The sequence below is a fragment of the Thermobia domestica genome, chromosome 1 (assembly GCF_964235325.1).
Source record: "Thermobia domestica chromosome 1, izTheDome1.hap1.1, whole genome shotgun sequence".
Classification (NCBI taxonomy): Eukaryota; Metazoa; Arthropoda; class Insecta; order Zygentoma; family Lepismatidae; genus Thermobia; species Thermobia domestica.
Window position 1 is genome coordinate 242,479,388 of NC_137454.1, and position 24,862 is coordinate 242,504,249.

General features: G+C 36.5%; 4 protein-coding genes across 4 annotated transcripts in view; 2 read left to right on the forward strand and 2 right to left on the reverse strand.

Annotated features, from left to right (window-relative positions):
- The window catches only part of LOC145667305 (phospholipase B1, membrane-associated-like), a 123,587-nt gene that overhangs the window by 8,481 nt on the left and 90,244 nt on the right, over positions 1–24,862 (forward strand). The window lies entirely within an intron of this gene.
- Positions 12,366–12,761, forward strand: LOC145679243 (protein GVQW3-like). Its single transcript, XM_081749831.1, has one exon. The coding sequence runs from the start codon at positions 12,366–12,368 to the stop codon at positions 12,759–12,761; it is 396 nt and encodes a 131-aa protein (XP_081605957.1).
- On the reverse strand, positions 18,640–19,311 carry LOC145679250 (uncharacterized). The gene has a single exon (XM_081749838.1). The coding sequence runs from the start codon at positions 19,309–19,311 to the stop codon at positions 18,640–18,642; it is 672 nt and encodes a 223-aa protein (XP_081605964.1).
- On the reverse strand, positions 19,684–22,044 carry LOC145679254 (uncharacterized). Its single transcript, XM_081749845.1, has one exon. It carries the CDS (start codon positions 22,042–22,044, stop codon positions 19,684–19,686), a length of 2,361 nt encoding a protein of 786 aa, XP_081605971.1.

Sequence of the window (24,862 nt, forward strand, 5' to 3'; positions counted from 1 at the left end):
CTTTATTAACACTGAGAGAGATTATATGAAAATGCAAAAACACAATAAAATTACATTGAAGTAAAGAAAATTTCGTAATCACAAAATATTATACACGAGAGACCTTACTTGGCTCAGATTCTTCTCTAACTAAGATTTTACAAAGAGAAAAAAGGTCTTACATGAATGTTAGGTGGAATCCTCTCACCCACATGGCTGAATAACTTCTTCACTTGTTATGGCTGCCTCCGTCCTCCTTAGCCAGCCTGGATTCTCCTTATATCCCCCACTTTATCATGGTTTTCACAATTTAGAGGCCTTGTTCTTTTGTTTATCTTGTCCCTTAGGCCAAGTTATTTGAACAAAACATTTAAATAGTTCATCTCCTTAAAATTCATTTAACCACAGATTATCTTATCCATTTTTTTAAATCTGTTTCCCAACACATTCCCCCACTGAAATAGTACAGGATTCGAATAACACCGTTTAGTGTGTGTCTGTCTTATCCATATTTTTTTCATTTTTAAAAAAATCTGTTTCCCAACACAATATGTCTAAATGAATAGGTATACCGCAAAGCATACATTTCTGACCACCCTGTGGATATAGATCAATGCATTAAAACTAAGAATTACTATACAGCTACTTGTGAAACCAACCTTACACATCGTACTCTCCATAGAAGGGCTGAACAAAACAGGATAAGCAAAATACATAGGTAACCAATAAAGATCTGTCGCTTTTTGAGGAAGTCTGTTCAATTGGCCCTCACACCAAGAGTTGAATGCGAATGGAAATAAGACGAAGGTCTTTTGTTAGTGTGGGTATATCCAACATACTAGCTGGTTATGGTAGTTCAAGTACACCATAAATTCGCGTAAGAACAGAGTAAACATGGGACCACCACAGGGCGTCATAACGGCATGTATGTTGTACGAGTTCAAACTGGGGTCAGACGCTGCTGCAACGGTACGAAAAAGATGCCAGGCCTTTGGTGAGGGTGTGGTGACTACGCGGACAGGGCAGCGGTGGATTTAACAAGTTTAAAGATGGTGACAAAACACTCGAATACGCATCACGTGCCGGAAGACAAACACATGTGCAAAATGAAGATCTTCAGGCAGCAATTGAGAGGAACAGTGGCTAGACATATAAGGAATTGGGACTACAATTCAGTGTGAGTGAAGAAACCATTCGGCAGTACCTCCATCAACTTGGGAAGCAATACAAGTTGGGGCGATGGATCCGACATTATTTCACTCCGGGCGAGAAGGCAACGCGAGCACACAGCTGGTTTTTTTGCTGTCTCGTCTGAGGAAGGAGTCATTTCCGGACAGGATGTTGACATATGATAAGAAGTGGGTCCTGTACGAAGCTCCGCGGTGCCATTGTCATTGGTTTACAAACATGAACCGGTTCCAAAACAGCCGAAACCAGCACTGCATCAGAAGAAAGTCCTCCTGTGTATTTGGTGTTCTCCTCGCGGCATCGTGCGTTGGGAACTGCTACCAGCTGATCAGAGCATCAATGCAATTGTGTATTGGCAGCAGTTTAGCCGTGTTCAAGAAAAACTCAAAACTGTGGAGGCAGCACTTCTGAATCATAAAGGGGTCCTTCTGTTACATGACAACTCTAAGCCTCACGTGGCTAGGATGACCCGGGACATCATTCTATGCATTGGATGGGAAACACTATTGCATCCGCCATACTCCCGGACATTACACCGTCCGACTATCACCTGTTCGATTCCTTGGACAATCATCCTAGAGGACGCCAGTTCAAATCTCTAATAGAGGTACAAAATGCACCTGATACCTTCTACGCTTCAGGGCCCACTAAATTCTACCGCAATGGAATCCATGACTTTCCAGAACGTTTTCAGGAGGTCGTCGATGCTGCTGGGGACTATTTTCGATCTTCCAGGTATGTCTTAGGTGACATATCGAAGGTGGTTGGTGAAAAAGACAGAACTTTCTTTGTTACCTTTATGGAAACTTCTTGCTTCAAACTCTGTTTCGTTGAAAAGAAAAAGCATAGAAAGTGTTTTTTCTGCTTTGGTATATCATCTAGGTGCAACATTAAGGGAGAATATTATTAATCATACGAAGGAAAAAAATGGGATATAGGTGCTACTAATTATCGTATCAAGATGGAACAAGACGCTACTAATTATCGTATCAAGATGGAACAAGACACTACTAACCAACGTATCAATATGGAACAAGACACTACTAACCAACGTATCAATATGGAACAAGACACTACTAACTATCGTAACAAGATGGAACAAACACTACTAATTATCATATCAAGATGGAACAAGACACCACTAACTAACGTATCAATATAGAACAAGACACTACTAATTATCGTACGAAGATGGAACAAGACGCTACTAATTGTTGTATGAAGATGGAACGAGACGATACTAATTATAGGATCAAGATAAAACAAACGCTAATCGATTCAGTTTAACGTCGTTTAAAACTGTGTTGTCATGTAACCAACTTAACCACTACTTAAAAAGTCTTTCTCCTTCATTTCAGTTATTGATAGTGTTTGAATAAAAAACGAACATAAGATTGATTCACACTTCTTAAATCACTAACTTCTATCAGGAATATACTGTATCCTCTGCTTTCCTGATCGAAATGTGCTTCTAAAATATTATTAGCGTCTAACGCGTATATTGTGAAATTATGAGATATGATAAACCTTACTGAGCTGAACATAATAATAATTTGAGTTGGGTTGATTTTAGTTTAGCGTCCCTTTCAGCAGCCAGCTTATACGAGACATGGACCTACTGATTAACATGGAATCCGAACCACATGAGCTCCCGCTGGGAATCCAACCCGGGTTTCCCACGCCAAAGGCGCGTACGCTAACCGCTTAGCCACGAGGGAGCAAAAATAATACTTTGAATGTGAAAGTTCATGCGTAGTGTTGAGGAAATGAAAGAAAACAAATGTCTTTATACACCAGAAAATTGATACGACACAAGAACCGTGTCGCTTAATGAGATAAAACTGATACTGAAAGATGTGCTTATTAAGCTCTTTCATTATGACACTTACATAAAGATTTTATATATATATATATATATATATATATATATATATATATATATATATATATATATATATATATATATATATATATATATATATATCCTAACTATACATAAAACTACATGAGCTGACATAAATTATTGAGCACTTCCTGTAGGGCTACAATGATTAAATTTGGCATGATTCTAGCTTTCCGGAACTAACCCACAGGAAAATTGTCAAAAGTGAATATCTTTAATTTTTAGGGGGTCTAAAGAGGGGATGAAAAATTTCCCTATGCTATTTAAATGGACCTTTTTTTGGACTTATAATCTCATGTTTTAGGTACTTAGAATTGGAATAGAAACTTGAAATTCGTTACGCTTACACATTTTCGTGAGCACTACCTAAGTAAATCAGTACAAGTAAAAAATTCCGACCTTACAGTGGTTTTATAGGGAACTGAAAAATCTTTCCCATGTTATTTATATGGGACACCTTTTACACCCTCAAATTATTGAGCACTTCCTGCAGGTCTACAATGATTAAATTTGACATGATTATAGCTTTTCGGGACAAACCCACAGGAAAATTGCCAAAAGTGAATATTTTTAATTTTTAGAGGGTCTAAAGAGGGGATGAAGAATTTCCCCATGTTATTTAAATGAGACTTTTTCTGGACCTATAATCTCATGTTTTAGTTACTTAGAATTGGAATAGAAACTTGAAATTCGGTATGCTTGTACGTTTTCGTTACCTTTACCTAAGTAAATCATCAGAAATGAAAATTTCTAACCGTAGATTGGTTTTATGGGGAACTGAAAAATCTTTCCAATGTTATTTATATGGCACGTCTTCTATACCCCAAAATGTTTAGGCACTTCCGGCAATATTAGAATGATGAAACTTGGCATGATTGTAGCCTTCCAGGACTAACCGACAGAAAAATTGCCAAAAGTAAGAAATTTCAAATTTAGAGTGGCTTTATAGGGAACTGAAAAATCTTTCCCATGTTATTTATATGGGACACCTTTTACACCCTCAAATTATTGAGCACTTCCTGCAGGGCTACAATGATTAAATTTGACATGATTATAGCTTTTCGGGACAAACCCACAGGAAAATTGCCAAAACTGAATATTTTTAATTTTTAGGGGGTCTAAAGAGGGGATATAGAATTTCCCCATGTTATTTAAATGAGACTTTTTCTGGAACTATAACCTCATGTTATAGGTAGTTAGAATTGGAATAAAAATTTCAAAATCGGTATGCTTGTACGTTTTTGTTAGCTTTACCTAAGTGAATCAACAGAAATGAAAATTTCTAACCGTAGATTGGTTTTATGGGGAACTGAAAAATCTTTCCTATGTTGTTTATATGGGACGTCTTCTATACCCCAAAATGTTTAGGCACTTCCGGCAAGATTAGAATGATGAAATTTGGCATGATTGTAGCCTTCCAGGACTAACCGACAGAAAAATTGCCAAAAGTAAGAAATTCCAACTTTAGAGTGGTCTTATAGGGAACTGAAAAATCTTTCCCATGTTATTTATATGGGACACCTTTTACACCCTCAAATTATTGAGCACTTCCTGCAGGTCTACAATGATTAAATTTGACATGATTATAGCTTTTCGGGACAAACCCACAGGAAAATTGCCAAAAGTGAATATTTTTAATTTTTAGGGAGTCTAAAGAGGGGATGAAGAATTTCCCCATGTTATTTAAATGAGAATTTTTCTGGACCTATAATGTCATGCTTTAGGTACTTAGAATTGGAATAAAAACTTCAAATTCGGTATGCTTGTACGCTTTCGTTAGCTTTACCTACGTGAATCATCAGATATGAAAATTTCTGACCCTAAAGTGGTTTTATTAGGAACTGAAAAATCTTTCCAATGTTATTTATATGGGACGTCTTCTATACCCCAAAATGTTTAGGCACTTCCGGCAATATTAGAATGATGAAATTTGGCATGATTGTAGCCTTCCAGGACTAACCGACAGAAAAATTGCCAAAAGTAAGAAATTCCAACTTTAGAGTGGTTTTATAGGGAACTGAAAAATCTTTCCCATGTTATTTATATGGGACATCTTTTACACCCTCAAATTATTGAGCACTTCCTGCAGGGCTATAATGATTAAATTTGACATGATTATAGCTTTTCGGGACAAACCCACAGGAAAATTGCCAAAACTGAATATAATTAATTTTGGGGGGTCTAAAGAGGGGATATAGAATTTCCCCATGTTATTTAAATGAGACTTTTTCTGGAACTATAACCTCATGTTTTAGGTAGTTAGAATTGGAATAAAAATTTCAAATTCGGTATGCTTGTACGTTTTCGTTAGCTTTACCTAAGTGAATCAACAGAAATGAAAATTTGCAACCGTAGATTGGTTTTATGGGGAACTGAAAAATCTTTCCAATGTTATTTATATGGGACGTCTTCTATACCCCAAAATGTTTAGGCACTTCCGGCAAGATCAGAATGATGAAATTTGGCATGATTGTAGCCTTCCAGGACTAACCGACAGAAAAATTGCCAAAAGTAAAAAAAAAAAAAATCCAACTTTAGAGTGGTTTTATAGGGAACTGAAAAATCTTTCCATGTTATTTATATTTGACATCTTTTACAGCCCCAAATTATTGAGCACTTCCTGTAGGGCTAAAATGATTAAATTTGACATGATTGTGGCTTTTCGGCACAAACCCACACAACAATTCCAGAAGTGAATATTTTTAATATTTAGGGGTTCTAAGGAGGGAATGAAGAATTTCCCCATGTTATTTAAATGGACCTTTTTTGAAGTATAATCTCATGTTTTAGGTACTTAGAATTGGAATAAAAACTTCAAATTCGGTATGCTTGTACGTTTTCGTTAGCTTTACCTAAGTGAATCATCAGAAATGAAAATTTGCAACCGTAGATTGGTTTTATGGAGAACTGAAAAAATCTTTCGCATGTTATTTATGTGGGACGTCTTCTACACCCTAAAATGTTTAGGCACTTCCGGTATGATTTGAATGATGAAATTTGGCATGATTGTAGCCTTTGAGAACTAACCGTGAAAAAATTGCCAAAAGTGAATATTTTTAATTTTTCAGGGGTCGAAAGGGGATGAAGAAATCCTATGCTATTTAAATGGGCGTTTTCTTGGGATACAAAATCTTATCTGTCAGATAGTTGAGATAGGAAAAAAAAGAAAGTCGGTAGAATTCCGCTCCGCTGCAGCTGCCTTTGTCCCCACTTTGAACTCGTATTGCATACACGCCCTTATGACGCTCTGTGGAGGTCTCATTCACTCTGTTCTTACGCAAGTTCACAATGTAACTGAACTACCATAACCAGGTAGTATGCTGCACATATGCAGAACAACAGCTGACCTTCGTCTTATCCTCATTCGCATTCAACTCACGGTGGGAGGTCCAATTGAACACAGACCTCCACAAAAGCGACAAAACTTTCTTGCTTACCTTTATAAATTAACAGAAATAAAAAATTCCAACTTTGGTGGGGTTTATTTATATGAACTACTTTTATATCTGAAAATTATTGTGCAATTTCTTTAGGATTACAATGACTAAATTTGGCATGTCAAAGGAAAATTGCCAAAAGTGAATATTTTTAGTTTTTAGGGGATTTTTTTACAGTTGCTTTATATGTTGTATTCTTGTTGATCTCTTGTTAAAATGCACGGTTATTGTTACCTTAAGTTATCATTATAGCGGTTGCTGTTAATTGTTTAATTTTATTTAATGTTATTTGTTTTAAACAGTTGTGCACTACATATCAAATCAGTACCTCCGATAATTGTAATCGTTCCGAGGACAAGAACCTGAGCTCTCTACACAGCGCATCATTCGCATATGAGCATGAATCTCCTTGACATTCCTGGAAACATCTGTACATGTTCATTACAGACAAAAGTTATAGACGCCGTGATAAAAATTGGCAAATGATACTATAAAAGGGAGATTTTTTCGATTATTTTTTCAATATCTCGGACCGTTTGCAAGATTTGAGCCTACTTCCGTTTGAAGTTTCTAATTCATGTATGATAAGTGTATTCTTTCTTCTTGCATTCAGTATGTAATAATCAAACAGATTACATACACAATTAATTACAATGTCAGTTATAGATGGTGTTCAATGGGCAAAACACTGCAAAAATAAAAGTTCGTCTTAGACTGCAGAAATGGTTATCGTTCCTTTTTAATTATTTGGGTATAAAACAAACGTCTGAGACATTTACAACCCCAATATACAACGGGACAAACACCGTGCTCGTGGGTTTTCTCGGGGTACTCCCGTTTCCTCCCACTTTCTTCATTCCACCATTTTACTCATCTCTCATCATCACCGTCTCCTTTAGCCTAACCAGCATAACCGTGGGACGTAAAACTCAAAGATTTCGTTTCATTTCCCAATATACAACGATGTGGTGTTGCAATGCATAATGCTTAGGATATGATGCTCTTTTTTTTTTTTTTTTTAATTTCAACACTTCCAGTGTACCCGTAAAAATGTAATAAAGAAATAACAACTATACCCAGGGAACAACACCATTGGACTTTCATTTCGGAGTATGATACATGTCTGCTGCAAAAATTCCTTTTCACTTATACTTGATAGTAACATAAGAGTCTACGCAAAAATAAATCCCTTTAAGCTTCTTTATGGAGAATGCTTGGTGCCTGTCCAAATACAAATCATATTGAACTTCATTTTCACACTATGATACGAACCTTCCCAGACACAAATACCACTTACGTTCCACTTTTTTTAGTATACGAAAGACATGACGAAACAAAAGCTTTCATTCAAAGGAGTATGCGTGTAGCAGGATACTACAGGGGTGGTGTGGAAATACTAAAAAATTACAAGAAAAAGAATCAACCTTTGTCTTACAAATATGCAAGAGTTATGGTTGAACAAAAATCCCATATTTCTTTTTTGAAAATTATAAATAAGAAGAAAAAAAACCTCTGAAAATGAGAATCCAACATCATCATTCATTATACAATAAGCCGATAAATTGTGGTTGACAAAACAAAGGTTGCTATAAAAAAATAAACTGTGAGTTATTAAGCATAGTATTAAGGAGCAAAGGATGATAAATATGAGATCTGGGGATGTTGGGCCGATTTAAGGAAACATTAAGAATAAATGCAGGAACATATGACATGCGAGGCCGTAGGCCGAGCAAATACGGGGGTCTGGGGGCGAAGCCCCCAGCTGGCCAAAGGCTAGTATATATATATATATATATATATATATATAGATAGATAGATAGATAGATAGATAGATAGATAGATAGATAGATACCGATGATAGATCATAAAGAACTTAACAAAATAATATGTTTATGCAAACTTTCATGCGTAGTTCTTTTGTCAATAATAAACTGATTTTGCTGGTAGAAATTATTTATTTATGTACCATGTATGTAGTAAAATACACTGTTGAGTAGGAGGGCTAATTTTCAACCTCCACTAAACCACCAGTGAAGAAGTACGTCAGATAAGGAAACAGATACAAGACAAACACTGTTCATTGGATGTCGACCTCATCTTGTACATATACACAGGCACCTATATACTCAGTCCTTGAATAGTCATGTAGTAGTGGACTGAAGAATATATCGACTACAATCGAAGAGAAACCAAGTGTGATTCGATTTCTCAAGGTTCTGTTCTTGAAATTTCACGAATTTCAGGAAACTCAGCAGACAGTTCACAAATCGAGATTTACGCCTTTCATGAACCACATGATTTTAAAAATCAGTAAGATCGTATGCCGCCATTGGTTTCAACCTTTACCTCTTAGTCCTTTAATCTCTCTGCGGTAGTCATGGATACAGCCATATCTTATAAAGTTCCCGCCGTAATCTTTAGTGATTCGACGATGATTAAGGCTATATTTGGCTCTTCCACCAGAAGCAAATCGATTAAATGATATATCTCACATTTTGCAGGCGCTTCGGTTGCATTTGATATGTTTTCGAACTTGCTACTCTACGATGATTTAACGGAAGTATCTGTCTATCGAATGAGGAGTACAGGATGTTCGATGAATAGTTTTGTCTGATTTCTTTATGTTTATATACAAGGTAAAAAAAATCCTGGTCGGAAGTTTGCTTCGTTAAAAAGATCACAGGAACTGTCTTTCTTGTTGTATATAATCTTGGCATTAACATAATTGAGAATTATAATAATTACACTGAGATAAAAATAGAATATAAACGGTTCTAACTATCCTATGGAGTTGGAACAAACATTGGGCGGCCTAGCTGAATTTCCTTCAACATTATATTATGTCATGTGACCGACTTTACGCCTGAGAATTGAGGTGATTTTAGTTCTACAACGTTGAGAATATATGTGATGATGACTACTCTTACTGTGTAATTCAATTGGCAGTTATTGAAGTATTACGTAAGGGAGCCTTAGTGATTGCTGTCTCAGTTAACATCTAGCCTAATAGTTGTATGGAGCTATGTAAAAGTGAACATTGTAGATTTAATTGTGTCACTGTATTATCTGTATTACATAATGAGTAAGTACAGTAACAATAAAATCTTCTAAAATTCATGGTTCTCAGATAAAGAATTTAGCAAACGAATTAAAGAAGTTAAGAATAACAGTGAAAAAACACATTGTAAGTTTTGTAAAAGTGTATTGCAGAGCCCACAAAACTGACTTAAGGAAACACACCTCCTTGAAAATAACAAAGAACGCTCAGTTTTAATATCACCGTCTGCCCAGGTGATTAGTAAAAGTGTATCACTTCAAAATAATTCATTTTTATATTTGGGCTACAAATAGTTTAAATCCGCTTGTATGGAGCAGAACTTCCTAACTTTCTAATGTTCGGATCTGGCAACACTGCTACAAATAATATTTTGATCATGTTTGGCTCCAACAGAAGGGAGTGCCGCCACACTATGGACTGAAGTTTTGACTATACTTACATAAGAGATAAAACCTTTTCACAACGATATATTGGAAGACGAGGAGTGACTGAATGGCCTGCAAAATTTTCTGAACCATCTCTCCTGAAATACCTTCCAAAGGGGCACATTAAAGACAAGTTATATCACACCAAACCACACACCCTGAATGACTTACGTCATCATATTGTGAAAGAAATAAGAAGACTTCTTTGTAGTATGCTACAGTGTGCACTTACCAATTTTTACGACCGAGTAGTTTATTGTCAGACAATAGACAAAGTGCAAATAAATGTAAGTGAATGTCATATTTTCTTGTTTGTGCTCTCTGTAATATGTAGTGTACAATTACTCACTGTAATATGGTAAACCTTCTTTCGGATAAATCTCAATTTTTAATGTCAAACCTAGCACATTTTATCTCGTAAAAAATTAGCGATAGGTGAAAAGTGAGTTCAGATTCTCGTTTCGGGTAAGATCCTATCCAATTTTGATGTGTTATAACATACTACCAATTTAAAGAAAATTATGATGTCCAATGTGGTGGAATCCAAATGGCTGTCATGATATCCACACACTCAAGGGCGTTTTCATATAGAACTTGGAACCTTTTCCTTTAGTCTGTACACGTGTTTCGTTGTTAATTGCCTATGCAGGTACTTTTGCCTACTAAATACAAATGTCGAATGTAGCAAACCCAATCTCGTAAACGAATAAAGATAGATAAAAACATCACATTATGAACTGAGGGAAAATTGTAGCTTAAATCGATGTGTTAACTCCTTTCCATTTTTAAAAAAATATTGTGTGATATCCAGTATGGCGGAATCCAAGGGATCGGCCATGAGGTCCATATCCCATTCAATGCAGTTTTTGAATCAATACCTACCTGCAACATTTACTTTTCCTCTGTCCACGCGTATCGTTATTACTGAACGTAAATAATACTTTTGGTTAACCCCGTATAGAGATCCGCATGTGCTGTATATTCTTTGAACGCAAATAAATCAGGTACCGTCAACAGAATATTTTTTCATCAGGTAAGCATGTTTATACTTTTCAGGTTTTCACGACATATCTCAGGCTCTTCTGCCGTGGGGCCCTTCTGCCGTGAGACCCTTTTGACCGAGGTCCTTTGGATGCGGGACTTTTTCACTAGAGACCTTATGACCACAGCAGTTTTGAAGCGTGGTTCTTTTGACCCGGGCCTTTCTATCGTTACCGTTCTGACGTGACATCGGTGCATCTGAAAGAGCACTCTCGTTAATTACAATAAGTATTTGGGTAAAGAAGGACAAGTACGAGTAGCTGGTAAGGGGCTACATGATTCAAGCTACCGTCTCGCGTCAGAGTGATCTTTGGTCAAGGGCCACTCCACTGATTATACCATACATTATATGATCCCTAATTGTAGTAGGAAGCTCTTCAAAAAAAAAAATCCGATGATGGTAAGTACTAACTCTTTTTTTATGTGTGTGTGAGAGTGTGTCTTAAAACGAGAGATTGTTTCTGTTGGCAATTTCTACTTACAACGTGAAACTCATCTTCATATAACTGAAAATTATCTCAAGGAACAATTGCAATTTCGAAATCTAACAATTATATATAAATCATTGTGGTTTTGAATTATGAAATTATTCATGGTCAAAAGCATGTAAACACTTGCAATTCATGTTTTTTTTAAAAAAAAAAATGAACAAAAGCAAATACTAAATTTTGCAATTCCGGTTAAAAATAATGTGATCTGAAAGAACAAAGTCACCCGGATTGCTAACTTTGTGGTTTCGATATTACCACGTACAGCAAGTCATGATAAGGAAATACATCATAAAAATCATCCATAGTTTTCCTTGTTTTCTTCTTGTTGGCGTGAAGTGACTGCTAAATTCTTGTTTTGTAAGTTACTTGCACAGTGCTGACAGTTTTAAAATAGTAAGAGTATATTTTTCCACTATGAGAGGTGAGTTCTTAACGTTATGTTGAATTAAATACTCGTAAGTTAATTTAGAAGTAAATTAAAAATTTCAAATACCACTATTTGAATATTGTTGAATAATGTACAGTACACATTTTTTGGTTCTATATTTTCTTTTTGTGAAAATGAATGAATCAAACTATGCTACATTGCTCCTCCTACATTTAGCTATGTAATACATATTGTGTTTGAGCTCCCATACGCAGTACAATAGCTACATGCAATGGCAATACAATGTTACACCGTCTACCGGGAAGTAAGCCTCATTTGACTGTAAAGCGACTGTACAGAGCCAAGCGGTGCTACCTGTGAAAAGGAATGGAAGGAACCTTAAGCTTCCCAGCAGTACCGGGTTTAGTCGCCTGCGTGCTATCGGTAAGTCAGGAATTGCTGCATCGTAAACCACAATGCAGCGATCTTGTCGTACTTACAATGGAGAAAACGTTAGAGCAAAGTTACGCGTTCAAATTTTGTATAAAGTTGAACAAGACACCAAAGTAATCTTACGACATGGTGAAGCAAGATTTGGTTATGACTGCATGTCCTATTCACAAGCAAAAAAGTGGCACAAAGCGTTCCGAGAAGGTCGGAAAAACGTCAACGACGAGGCCCGTTGGGGCAAACCTTCAACATCACTAACGGAGGAAAATGTCACCTATGTGCGTGAATTGCTCAACATAGATCGTCTCATTAGCGTTTGTATGATGGTAGAACAGTTAAACCTGCCAAAACCAGTTGTCCAAGAGATTGTATCGGAAGAATTGGACATGCGAAAAATTTATGCTGAAAGTCTTGACCGATGAGCAAAAATTTAATCGAGTAGAAACGTGTCAGGAACTGAAAGAACTTTGTGAGGACGATCCCAATTTCTCGGACAACGTAATTACTGATGTTGAGTCATGTATTTTTGAATGTGATCCGGAATCCAATAGGGAAAGCTCCGAATGACACACGCTATCGTCACTGTGCCACAAGAAAGCTCGAATGGACAAATCCAAAGTCAAGTCCATGGTCATTTTCAATGTAAAAAGAATCGTGCATCATGAGTTTGTCCCCGCTGGCCAGACTGCCACTGCCCAATATTACAAGAGAATGCTTCGGAGACTGAACACCAGAGTTACCAGAGTCCGAAAGGAGCTGCAAGGGTAATGGAAACCGCATCATGACAATGAACCCTCTCACAACACCTTTGTTGTGACGTTCTACTTGACCCACAGCGGCGTAGCAACGGTTCCTCACCCACCCTGGAGTCTCAACGTAGCCCCAGCGGACTTCTTTTTCTTCCGTCGATTGAAATGGATGCTTAAAGGACATCATCTGTGCACTGTGGAGAACATCTAAGCAACAACGACGGCTCTTCTAAAGGACATCCAGGCCGAGGACTTTCCAAAGGTATATACAGCATGGACATCGCGCTGACCAAAATGTATTGATGCGGAAGGTATGTAGTTTGAGGAATATTAGGCTTTTGTGTGTGTACGATTAATAAATAGTGAGAGAAAAAATGAGGCTCGTTACTTTCCGGATAAACACTGGCTAATTTCACATTGTTTCAGTATCCCATCAGTAGGTTTAAAGTGGCGAAATGAACAAGCATGGTTTTACTTCTTTAATTAATTACTTCGTAAATCTGCCTTATGATAAGAACAATATATAGGATTGTACTGACTGCCCGTGAGGACCCTTTATGCGTTCTTTGTGATTATGTAATTGTGTCCTGCTTACCTTCTATACATCCAATACATACGAGTGGGTTTCTCCATGTTCCTCCATGTCCAATTGTCCATCCACATCTGCATATCAGGACAACTTTTCAAATGCTGCATGAATTTGCGTCTTTCTGCTATTCGTTATCGCTATATCGCGTTTTCCGCACCTCTTGTTTCATAATAACTCAGAGTGCATTGTCAGGTGTGATGATATCCAGACTTCCAAAGTAATTCAGTCGGAAGACATTCTGCCCTACTCCCGATTCAGTGGTTTCGGAGAATTTTCATTCAGGCGTTCGCGGACCGACAAGCGTAATAGGTTGGTGCGCTATCCTGTTAAAAAAAAAAATATATGATGTTGGTAAATCTTTCTTTCTTTCTTTTTTTTTTTTTTGGTTGTCAATTTTAGAAACAACCATTCATTACTTATTTTCAGATAAATATCTTAATTAACAGGGGCACCGGAAAAAGAAGAATCACACGGAAATTATTACGGAAACCATAAATTCTGACCCCTTTCCTCTCCTTATGCAAAGTTACATGACAAAAACACAGTTCCAGAGTTGATAACTGTGTCCAAAAAAATTATTCCAAATAGTTAATCCATTTTCCAGTGATTGAATCACACAAAAGAGGATTTTCTCTTTTATATGTTAGATAACAGATCAGTTACAAAATTCCGTGCTACATTACGTAATATTGTTTTACCTGCTGATCTAATGCCGAGCACGTTAGCGTTTGGTGCAAGTAGAATTCTGGGTTCGATTCCTGGTGGAAAAACATAAAAGGAGGGAGGGTATTTTACAAACATTCAATTTCAATTATCACCCGTCCGTTTTAACCTAAAGTGCATAAGACAAATACTTCACATATTTCAATCGAATAAAACGAACCGAAAGAGATCAGTTCTGGTTTGCCAAAGAACCTGGCTTGCAAGCAAACAAAATAATAAATATTTGGTATTGATGTGTGCAAAAGGAAATTCTTAATGCCAAGAGAAATACATATCGATAATTTACATGGAGCAAAACACACTGCCCTTGCGCAGAAAATTATGCTCACTTTTCCGATATGAATACATTTTAGAGAATATATGTCACTGAAGTACATAGTTTTTAAAAGCAATATATAAACTACTGAGGCTAAATCACTGAAATTCATCTTTGACAAAGACTTTTGAATATGTCAAACAATGCACTGAGAACATAAAATTCATATTTCTTCACGAGATTTACTCTAGAATTGAAATCTTTTATACTAAGTTTTGCGCACAAGTTTACATTTTTTGTAGGTAAAATATTGTAATAATGTTTTGAAAAATATATAATTTGGACCAGTGTCAGACTGAAGCTGTCAGAGGTAGGCGGAGTTGGAAAGTTAAAGGGATTCCTCATGAACAAATTAATGTAAACATTATTGTTTTTAAAATACCTTTTTTTTTAATTTGCTCACAGCATTACGCATATAGTTATACACGAAACAACTAGGACGAAATACCATAAATGTTGTAAAGCACGGAGTAATATTATAATTACAGCCAACAAAAATGTGAATGTACGATAGATAAATTAGCGGTAGTCTACGTATTCCAGCACAAACAGAATGAAAAAAAAAATACCATCAGGTATAAAATAATTTTTAATGAAAATCATGAGTAATCTTTTAAGCTCTCTTGAGCCTTCTGCTATTTCGATTATAGTAATAACATCGTAATCTACAGGGAAATTTTGGACATATTAAGTATTAAGGAGCATTTTACCCCAAAAGTGACCTCAGTTTTGATACCTAGGTATAATGATCTTTAACTTAGAATATAAGCGTTTCACACGTTACCTGCACTGAGAAAAATGATTGGGTTGAAAAGTAACCACGCGGTGTGGTTAAAAAGTTTCAAACCAAATTGGGTTGTGGGAACGATGGGTGGTCACTTGCAACTCAACTGCATTAAGCGTAGGGTCAACAAACTGACTATATGTCACTGTAGAATATTTTAAACCAACACTTGGGTCATACCTGGTGAACAGAAAGAGTCATGCCTGGTGAACAGAAAGCGTGAAACATATAATCTAAAGGCACTTAATTTACGTGAACAATTTAGTACTACAAAAATTGCAATACATGTTTGTTATTTACTATCTATTTATTTAAAATTATACAGAGTTATATCTTGACAGGGCACAATTACAATAGCAATGTTAGCTCCGGCTCAAGCGGAATGCTACACAGGAAGAAAATAGCGATAAATAGAAAAAAATCACCCCATCGAAGCCACAATGCATGAATAGCAGTGCTGTAATCTTTTTCCTTATCTGTTATTATTATGACCTAGCATTTAAGAATAAGAGATGGCGCAACTGTTACTCGTGTAACTGTTGTAAGACTATTCATAAGTTAGAAAATGATTATTGTGGCCAATTACAGCAAACAGAATGTTATATGTTGCTTCTGTAGGATGAAAAATTAAAAAATTATGCATGAGTGAAGGTCACCGATTTTGAATGTTATTGAGGATATGCAAAATTAAAATAGATTTTCTAGTAGCATTGTGATTATTGAAAAATATTTTTTCTCACCATGGTAATTTAGTCCTCAGATGTGTCAAATAGCATTTCCAGTTATGAATTCTTGCAAATTGTTCCCTGACACTGTCCACACATTGCTTGCTGAGCACAACAATCCTGAGCATTTGCATCTGTACAAAGCACTTGCATCTTTTTGTACATTCTAGCTTTCAGTCACATGAAAATGAGGTTCAGCAGTTCTAATTTAGCTGCTTCTTGTGTAGTAAGGATGGGTCTGAGTGATAATATTATCATTTTCCAACCCCAATCGATCGGTTCCAAACATTTCCCAACCATTCCTGAATCTGTAAGTATAGCTTACTCTGTAGAAATGTTGGATGACCTTCAGTCTTGTGTAACTTTTTTATTTTTCATCTTACAGAAAAATGTTTTTGTTAGGTGAATTGAGTGACAGTGATTGATTGGCCTGTAATGACCTATTGTGTAGTGCCAGTAATATGATAGTCAGAAGAAGAGGGAAGTTGTTAATTTACTGTTGTGATACTGTAACAGTTTTATATTAAAAATATTTTTTTCATTAAGAATATTTTTGTCTTTTGGAATTTTTTGATATCTGTAAAGGTTTTCAAGTAAGTAATTTCTCAAGTTCTTCGTCTATGAGCAAGCGTGACAAAGTTTCTTTATATCCGGCTCTATTTTCTGCTAATGTTTTGAGGGTTCCATCTGGTAATCCACTTTTCTTCATTTATTCAAATCTCTTTGGATCCAAACAGGGATAATTTTTCATTAAGGTGGATCACCACCCGGAAGTCAGTACATATTTTAGCGAATTACCTTAACTACTGCGCAATGAAACGTTACAAATTGTAAATATTGTACTATAGCATAGAGTAGTGTTTCAGCTACAGCACAAGAGACTGACTGGATTGAGTATAGCCCGCTCCCCCCAGTGATTTTTACCGAATCATAATGATTCTAACGTTTCATACTAGTTCATAATGAATCGGAACAGCATGTTATAAAGATTTAAGATGTAAATCCTGTGGTAAGGAAGTTTTAGTATAAGTAGTAGTAGTAGTAGTAGTAGTAGTAGTAGTAGTAGCGGTAGTAGTAGCAGCAGTAGTAGTAGTAGTAGTAGTTAGTAGCAATAGTAGTAGTAGTAGTAGGAACGGGTTAGAAGCCCCGCAGGGGTTGGTTGGGTTCTGTTCTCAATATAAGTAGTAGTAGTGACTCTTCCAGTTCCGGTGACAAAGAACTGGGGGGAGCGGGCTATACACAAGCCGACTGACTTATTTGGTTATGTCTCCTGATATCGAAAAATGTAACAAATAAAAGAAAATATTTTATTCGGTTTACAATGAGCACACAAGATGGCACTTGCGATAAGATCTTACAAGAAGTGCTCAGTTTTACTAAATGTTTATTTGTATGTGTAAAGTATTTTAAAGTAACGATCTTATTACGAAATAGATATATTGTTTGATCGTTTTTCGTGTTATGTTTCATATTTTATTTAAATATTAATTTACAATTAAGGAAATAGATTTTGAGACGAAACTTGCGCAGAACGCCATAATGCGGTTTGCCAAATTTGTACGTTTACTGTAGTAGTCACAATAAGAAAATCCCTGGATTATAGCGTTGCAGTTCGAGAAGCACAATTGCGGTAAGGGTGGAAAGCTAATTTCTCTGGTTAAGTACCCAAGCAGAATTCCATGATTACTTCCTTTAGTATCTGGCATCAGTAAACACTCGACACTATCTGGCAACGCCACACTATTTAAGCAGCGTTTGGCATAGCACTGGGAACACTTAGTGACCCACCTTAAATGTTCATTTCGACCAAACCTCTCCTCAACACTTGTAAAAGCAGCGTCATCAATTCTGTAGAAGGTTCCACTTGAAACTCCTTTCATTGACCTTCTTCTTGCAAAGACGAGTCTTCATCAGAGCAATTTCCACCAAAAAAATGCTTTCTACGCCGAATCTTTTTCGTTGCTAAATCAGCATTTACCCTGAGATGAAGTTTGAGTAACATTTCAACTACTGTTTTATCTACTTCAGTTTCAATGTGAATACTGAAGACGTTCATGAGAATTAGCCAGTTCTCTGGTCAATTTAGATAGAAGAAGAACACAATCATTGTTACAGTCTATAAAAGCAATAGTCTATAGAATCAAACCACAACTTTCTATAGCTTGTCTATTTTCCATTAAACGTCACACATTACTACATCACTCTACAAACAAGACCAAAACCATATAAATTCACTGAATGTCTTCAAATATTACAAATGTTACCGGTACACATGACTTCCACCTTTTCTCTAGCTTCTGCAGAACTACTACGACTCATTACAGTCAAATGTTTTTAAATTTTTCACAATGTTGCCAGATACAAACTCCACATCCTCCCACCTTTTGATTTATGACAAATAAATCAAAACAAAATCAAACTAAGTATCGCACAGGTATCTTCACCTGTCGACCTTTTCTTGTTGTGACAACACGATCACCCTTTTCTTCAATTTTACCTAAAGTCAAGTTTTTAGACAGACATTCCTCTTCATCTTTCGCTTGCACAACACTTTCTTCAGTTTGAACAAAAGTCACTTCCAAGGGGTACAAGCGCTGAACAGGTCTTATAATTTCTCCACTCTCAGTCTTAATCCTAGCTACTCTTACAACATCATCCTTCCCAGGGAACACCTTTGTAACTTTTCCTAAAGGCCAGTCTAGTCTTCTCTTATTGTCACTTCCAACAAGTACAACGTCTCCTTCTTTTATTTCTCGACAAGTTTTCTTTCCGGTTTGCTTCAGTACTAACTGGCTTAAATACTCACTACGAAATCTATCTCTCAATTGTGTTCTTATGTGCTGCAATCTTCTAAATCTTTTTGACTTGTCAACTGTCTCTATATGATCCAGATCAGGTACTCCTATCTCCAAATTATCTTGTAAAAACATAGCTGGAGTAATGGGTGTGAGATCGTTTGAATCTTCTGACAAATAAGTCAACGGACGTGCATTGATAACTGCTTCTATGTCACACAAAACTGTACTGAATTCTTCATAACTTAAAGACGCTCTACCCAACGTTCTACGAAGAAGTTTCTTGATCATTTGTATAATTCGCCCCCACCATCCACCCCACCAGGCAGCGGTAGGTGGAATGAACTTCCACTGAATTCTTTCTACTGATGATTACAAAGAAATTTGTTCCCAGTCGATTAACTTAAAGAGATTATCTGCACCGACAAAATTCGTTCCATTATCAGAATAAATGACCTTCGGCCTTCCGCGCCTGTCAATAAATCTCCTAAAAGCTGACAAAAAACTAGAGGTCGGTAAAGACAGTACCAGTTCTAAATGCACCGCACGATAAACGGCACAAGTAAACAAGACAATCCAACATCTTTTTTTATCTTGAAGGAAGAGAGGCCCAGCTAAATCCACTCCGGTTATTTCGAAAACTAATGCATCTTTAACTCTGTCTTATGGCAAGGAAGCTGGTGTGACATTAATATTTTTTGCATCGTACCGTTTACATTTAACACATCTTCGAACAACTGAACTTACAGTTTTTCTCCCACGAAGAATCCAAAACTTTTCACGCAACTTTGTCAATAATACTTGAACTCCAGCATGAGATGATTTCAAATGTTCCTTCAATATCAACATCTTCACAACTTCATGCTCAGGTGGTAATACAATAGGACTCCAAAAATAATCTTCATCGAGTCTACGTGCAATTTTAGTTTTTAACCTAATCAAACCTTCACCATCAACAAAAGTACACAATTGTTTCAAACGATCTGGTTCACTCACAAAACATTCTTTCTGAATAGTTCTCATTATAACCTTCTCAGCTGATTCTATTTCAAATACCAATAGCTCACTCGTTAACCTTTTTCTTTCCTTTGAACGACAATTATGAATAAAACGCAAGATCCATGCAACCATACGTATTAATTTCTCATAATTTGAAAAATACTGCATATACCACTTTGGCTCATGTACAACACTTAATGAAACAACTGTTTTCAGTTTTTCATTATTTACTTCAAGCGCATTTGGTTTCATATCAGTTTTCGGCCAGAATTCTTCCGTCTGCCGTAACCAGTCGGGTCCTTCCCACCATTTACTCTTCAGTAATGCTGCAGCATTGCAGCCTCTTGAGAGTAGGTCAGCTGCGTTCAAATTTCCCGGTACATGTCTCCAACACTTTACATCGGAGAGAGCTCGAATTTCCTTCACTCTATTCATTACAAACACTCCCCAAGGTTCATCATTTTTTATCCAGTAAAGCGCCACCAAAGAATCTGTCCAATAGAACACAGGAATGTCTAAATTTAAACTCTCAATCACAGACACAACAAGTCTAACTCCGATACAACAGGCCATTAATTCTAAACGTGGAATAGTTGACTTTTTCAATGGCGCAACACGTGCTTTGCTAAATAACAACTGGACATTAACTTCTCCATTGAATTCACTTCTCAGAAACACGACAGATGCATATGCATTTTTACTAGAATCACAAAAAACATGTAACGTCCAAGAGTTCCTTGTAACATCTTGTGCAAACTGTCTAAGAATCTTTATTTCGGCCAACATCATCAGTTCTTTATACCACCTGTCGAATTTCCTGGAAATTTCTGAAGAAACTGGTGTGTCCCAAGAGTTGTTATTTTCCCAGCTTTCTTGAAGTAACAATTTTGGAATCAACGACACTGGTGACAGAAATCCTAGAGGGTCAAATAACTTATGAGCAGTAGATAAAATAACTCGTTTTGACACTGGTCCTTCTACTCTGCCTAAATTCTTTGTATCACACAATAAAGTGTCTGTACATGTGTCCCATAACATACCTAGAACTGGAGTGTAAAAATCATTACTGCCTATAGAAGAACCACTATATACCCATCCTCGTAAATCGAATTTACCTTCACTGAGCAGCGACTTTGATTTTTCGATCAAAGCAAACATTTCGTCTTCATTGTCAACAGAAGTGACACAATTATCGACATAAAGCGATTGTTTCAATTTACTAGCTATTTCTTCATATTCACGGGGAGCATTTTCTAAATGGTAATTAAGCACGGCCCCCAACAGAAAGGGACTGCAATTCACACCAAAAACAACTCGCATATGTCTAAAAGTTTTAAACTTCTTTTCGTCAAAATTCTCCCACCAAAGAAATCTTAAATAATCACGATCGTTTTTATTTACCGAAATTTGCAGGAAAGCTTTTCTAATGTCCGATATAATCCCTATCTTTTTCTCTCTAAACCTATGCATAAGTGACGGAATTTCTTCAATTAAGTTTGGACCCTTCTCTAAACAGTCATTCAATGAATATGCACCCTTTGTTTTTGAAGACGCATCAAAAACTGGCCTGGTTGGGGTAGTGGAATTCTCTTTTATCACTGACCTATGTGGTAAATAGTAACTTCGATTGTCCAGCTCCTCCTCCGGTATTTCTTCTATGATTCCTTCTTCCAACCAGTTCCGAAAGACGTTGTCATAGTCTTCGTATCTTCCTTCTTGCCACAGCTTCTCGGTCATCTTCACACATCTTTTTTCAGCTATTTCCTTGTTGTCATGTAGTTCCATAGGTTCTTCCTTCCATGCCAATTTAACTTCGTAACGACCATCTGAATTCACGCACAAAGTTTCTTCAAAATGTCTTAAAATCACTTCATGGTTTTCGTTCTTAGTCTTAACTTCTATTGGGTCAGTGATGTCTAACGTATCTAATTTCCACAAATCCGCAATACGGTCACTGATTGACAATAAAGTGATCACAACATTGGCAGACATACCATAACATCTTTTGGACGGTAACTTACCCATTATCGTCTATCCAAACATTGTTCTAACACCAAATAGTCCTGACTCTAACTTTAACATATCTACTGTTAAAAATTCACTAGCCATATCCGCACCGATTAACAGTTCTATTTCTCCCGTACTATCTAAATCAGACAACCAAATTTTTCTCTTCTTCATTTCTTTTAACCAAGGTCCACGTTTAAGAGAAGGTATCTCACCGCAAATCACTGGTTTCTCTAAAACTTCCATCCTACACGAATAATTGTCATTAACATCAGCTACAAGTATACTATAGCTAAGGGATTCCTTTTGTGTTTGACACCACCAAACAAACTATGTTCTAAAGTTTCAGTACATATTGGTTGACAACCCAATACTTCCACTACTCGCTTAGAGACATATGATATCTGTGAACCACTGTCATAAAGTGCACGCACTACACATTCTTTCCCGTTTGTAGGAGAAACTCATCCCTCCCATTTTGATTCGTTAGCGTTACGTTATGCTGTTCTGAATTTTGTTTTGTTTTGTTTTCTAATTTTTCCGAACACAAAACCGAGAAATGTTTTCCCTTACACAAAAAACAAACAACATTAAACGTACAGTGTGTTTTTGAGGTTCCAAACACCGAAAACAACACTTTTGCTGCATTAAAAGTTTCTTTTTCTCTTCCAGGTTCATACTTTGGCCTTTTCACACTTTTGTGGTAAATGATACGCTTCACAAAAAACACACTGTTTGTCCTCTTTTACCTGATTTTGTCCAGAAAACAGATTATTAACAGTAGGCACCCTTTTTTCTTCTTTATTCTTTTTAAAATTCACCATGGAAGTTTGTTTCACTTTAAACCCTGCTTGAGCTAACGCAATGAGTTCCTCTCCCTCCACTTCATTTCTCAGAAATTGTAACAACTGTTTTAGTTTCTCACTATGCGTATTTGCGTTATTGTCACTTACATTGGCAGTCGTTGTATGCCTTAACCAAACCCTCAAAATTTCATCAGGCAAACAAGATTCTACCAAGGGGAATAACATAGCAGCATATTTTTCACTAGTCATACCTATTGATTCTAGCGCACGTAAATATGACTCAAGTTTATCATATAAGGAATACAATTTTAACTTATTTTTGTCATTCGAAACATTCTGTATAACAAGTCCTAACAGTTCACGTATGTAGTACTCTATCAACATTTCTTCTCGACCAAAACGATTACATAAACTTTCTATAGCTTTATCGTAATTATCGGCTGTGGGTGGATAACTGTTCACTACGTCCCATGCTCTGTTACCGGTACTAATTGCTCGTAGCAGGTATTGGAACTTGTCCTCTTTCTCGATTTCATCATCGTTATGAATTCGCTTGAACTGGCTCCAGAAACTTATCCACTCACTTATTTCCCCACTGAAAGTTTTCAACTCAATTTTCGGTAATTTAAGTTTCTTTTTACCTGTATGACCACCTGAACTGCTAGAAGGAGCTACTTTTTTCAAAATGTTCTCATGCTTTACACGCGCTTCGTCAAACATTTCCCGGTAACTTTCCACGTTGTTGTACTCTTCGTTGTAACGTGAATCACTTGTTTTGCTTGTATCACTAAGCAACAGTTCAAGAATATTTTCATCATAGGTTGACAATTCGGTTATAAGTCTCTCCAACTTCGTAAAATATAACTTGACACTTTCCACATTTACATTGTCCTTTTCACATTCAGTCACTAAGCTATTATAAGCCTTTGAAAACGATATCTGCACCGGTTTCCTAGCCTTTACTAATTTATCCATGATTCGTCATTTTTTCCCGCCTCACGCTGGTGTGCCAAAATGTTACAGTCTATAAAAGCAATAGAGTCTATAGAATCAAACCACAACTTTCTATAGCTTGTCTATTTTCCATTAAACGTCACACATTACTACATCACTCTAAAAACAAGACCAAAACCATACAAATTGACTGAATGTCTTCAAATATTACAAATGTTACCGGTACACATGACTTCCACCTTTTCTCTAGCTTCTGCAGAACTACTACGACTCATTACAGTCAAATGTTTTTAAATTTTTCACAATGTTGCCAGATACAAACTCCACAATCATATCAAACTCAATTGATTTCTTTGCGTAGATTTTTATTGCTTTCACAGACGAAAATGTACAATCACACATGTAAATACTTCCGAAATGGAAGCAATCCTTCTTGCAAAGTTGCTCAACTTGGGGAATAGATCAATTTGCATCAATTTCCAGAACTGTAGACCCATCTCTTCCCTTGATTGCGAAAACGGATCTCTTTCAAGATCACACAACTCTAACTAAATATTTTTATCTTGTTCTGAAATGTCACACCAAAGTGGATTGTAAATTACAATTAACTGAAACTTCATCTTACCAAAATCCATAAATCGGTTTCTAGCGAAAGCTTGTTAAGGAGTTCACTGCATATATGTTAAAATCTCCGAACTATTCTTTCACTTCTTTGCACGATGGAAAATGTATGACGTTTCTTCTTCCAAATATTGAAAATGAAATAAAATGAATCTTTGAGTTTTACGTCCCACGCTTATGCCGGTTAGGCTAAAGGAGACGGTGATGATGAGTAAAGATTGAAATGGTGGAATGAAGAAAGTGGGAGGAAACGGGAGAACCCCCGAGAAAACCCACGCACACGGTGTTTGTCCATCACAAAGTTCACTTGGCGGGGGCTGGGATCAAACCCGGGACCCCAAGCATTAGAAGTGAACGCTCTACCACTGGGTCACCGCGGCCCCTCCAAATATTGAATTAGCTTCAAATGACTAATGAATTCGTCTAGATGAGCAACAAACTCTGAAATACTTTGA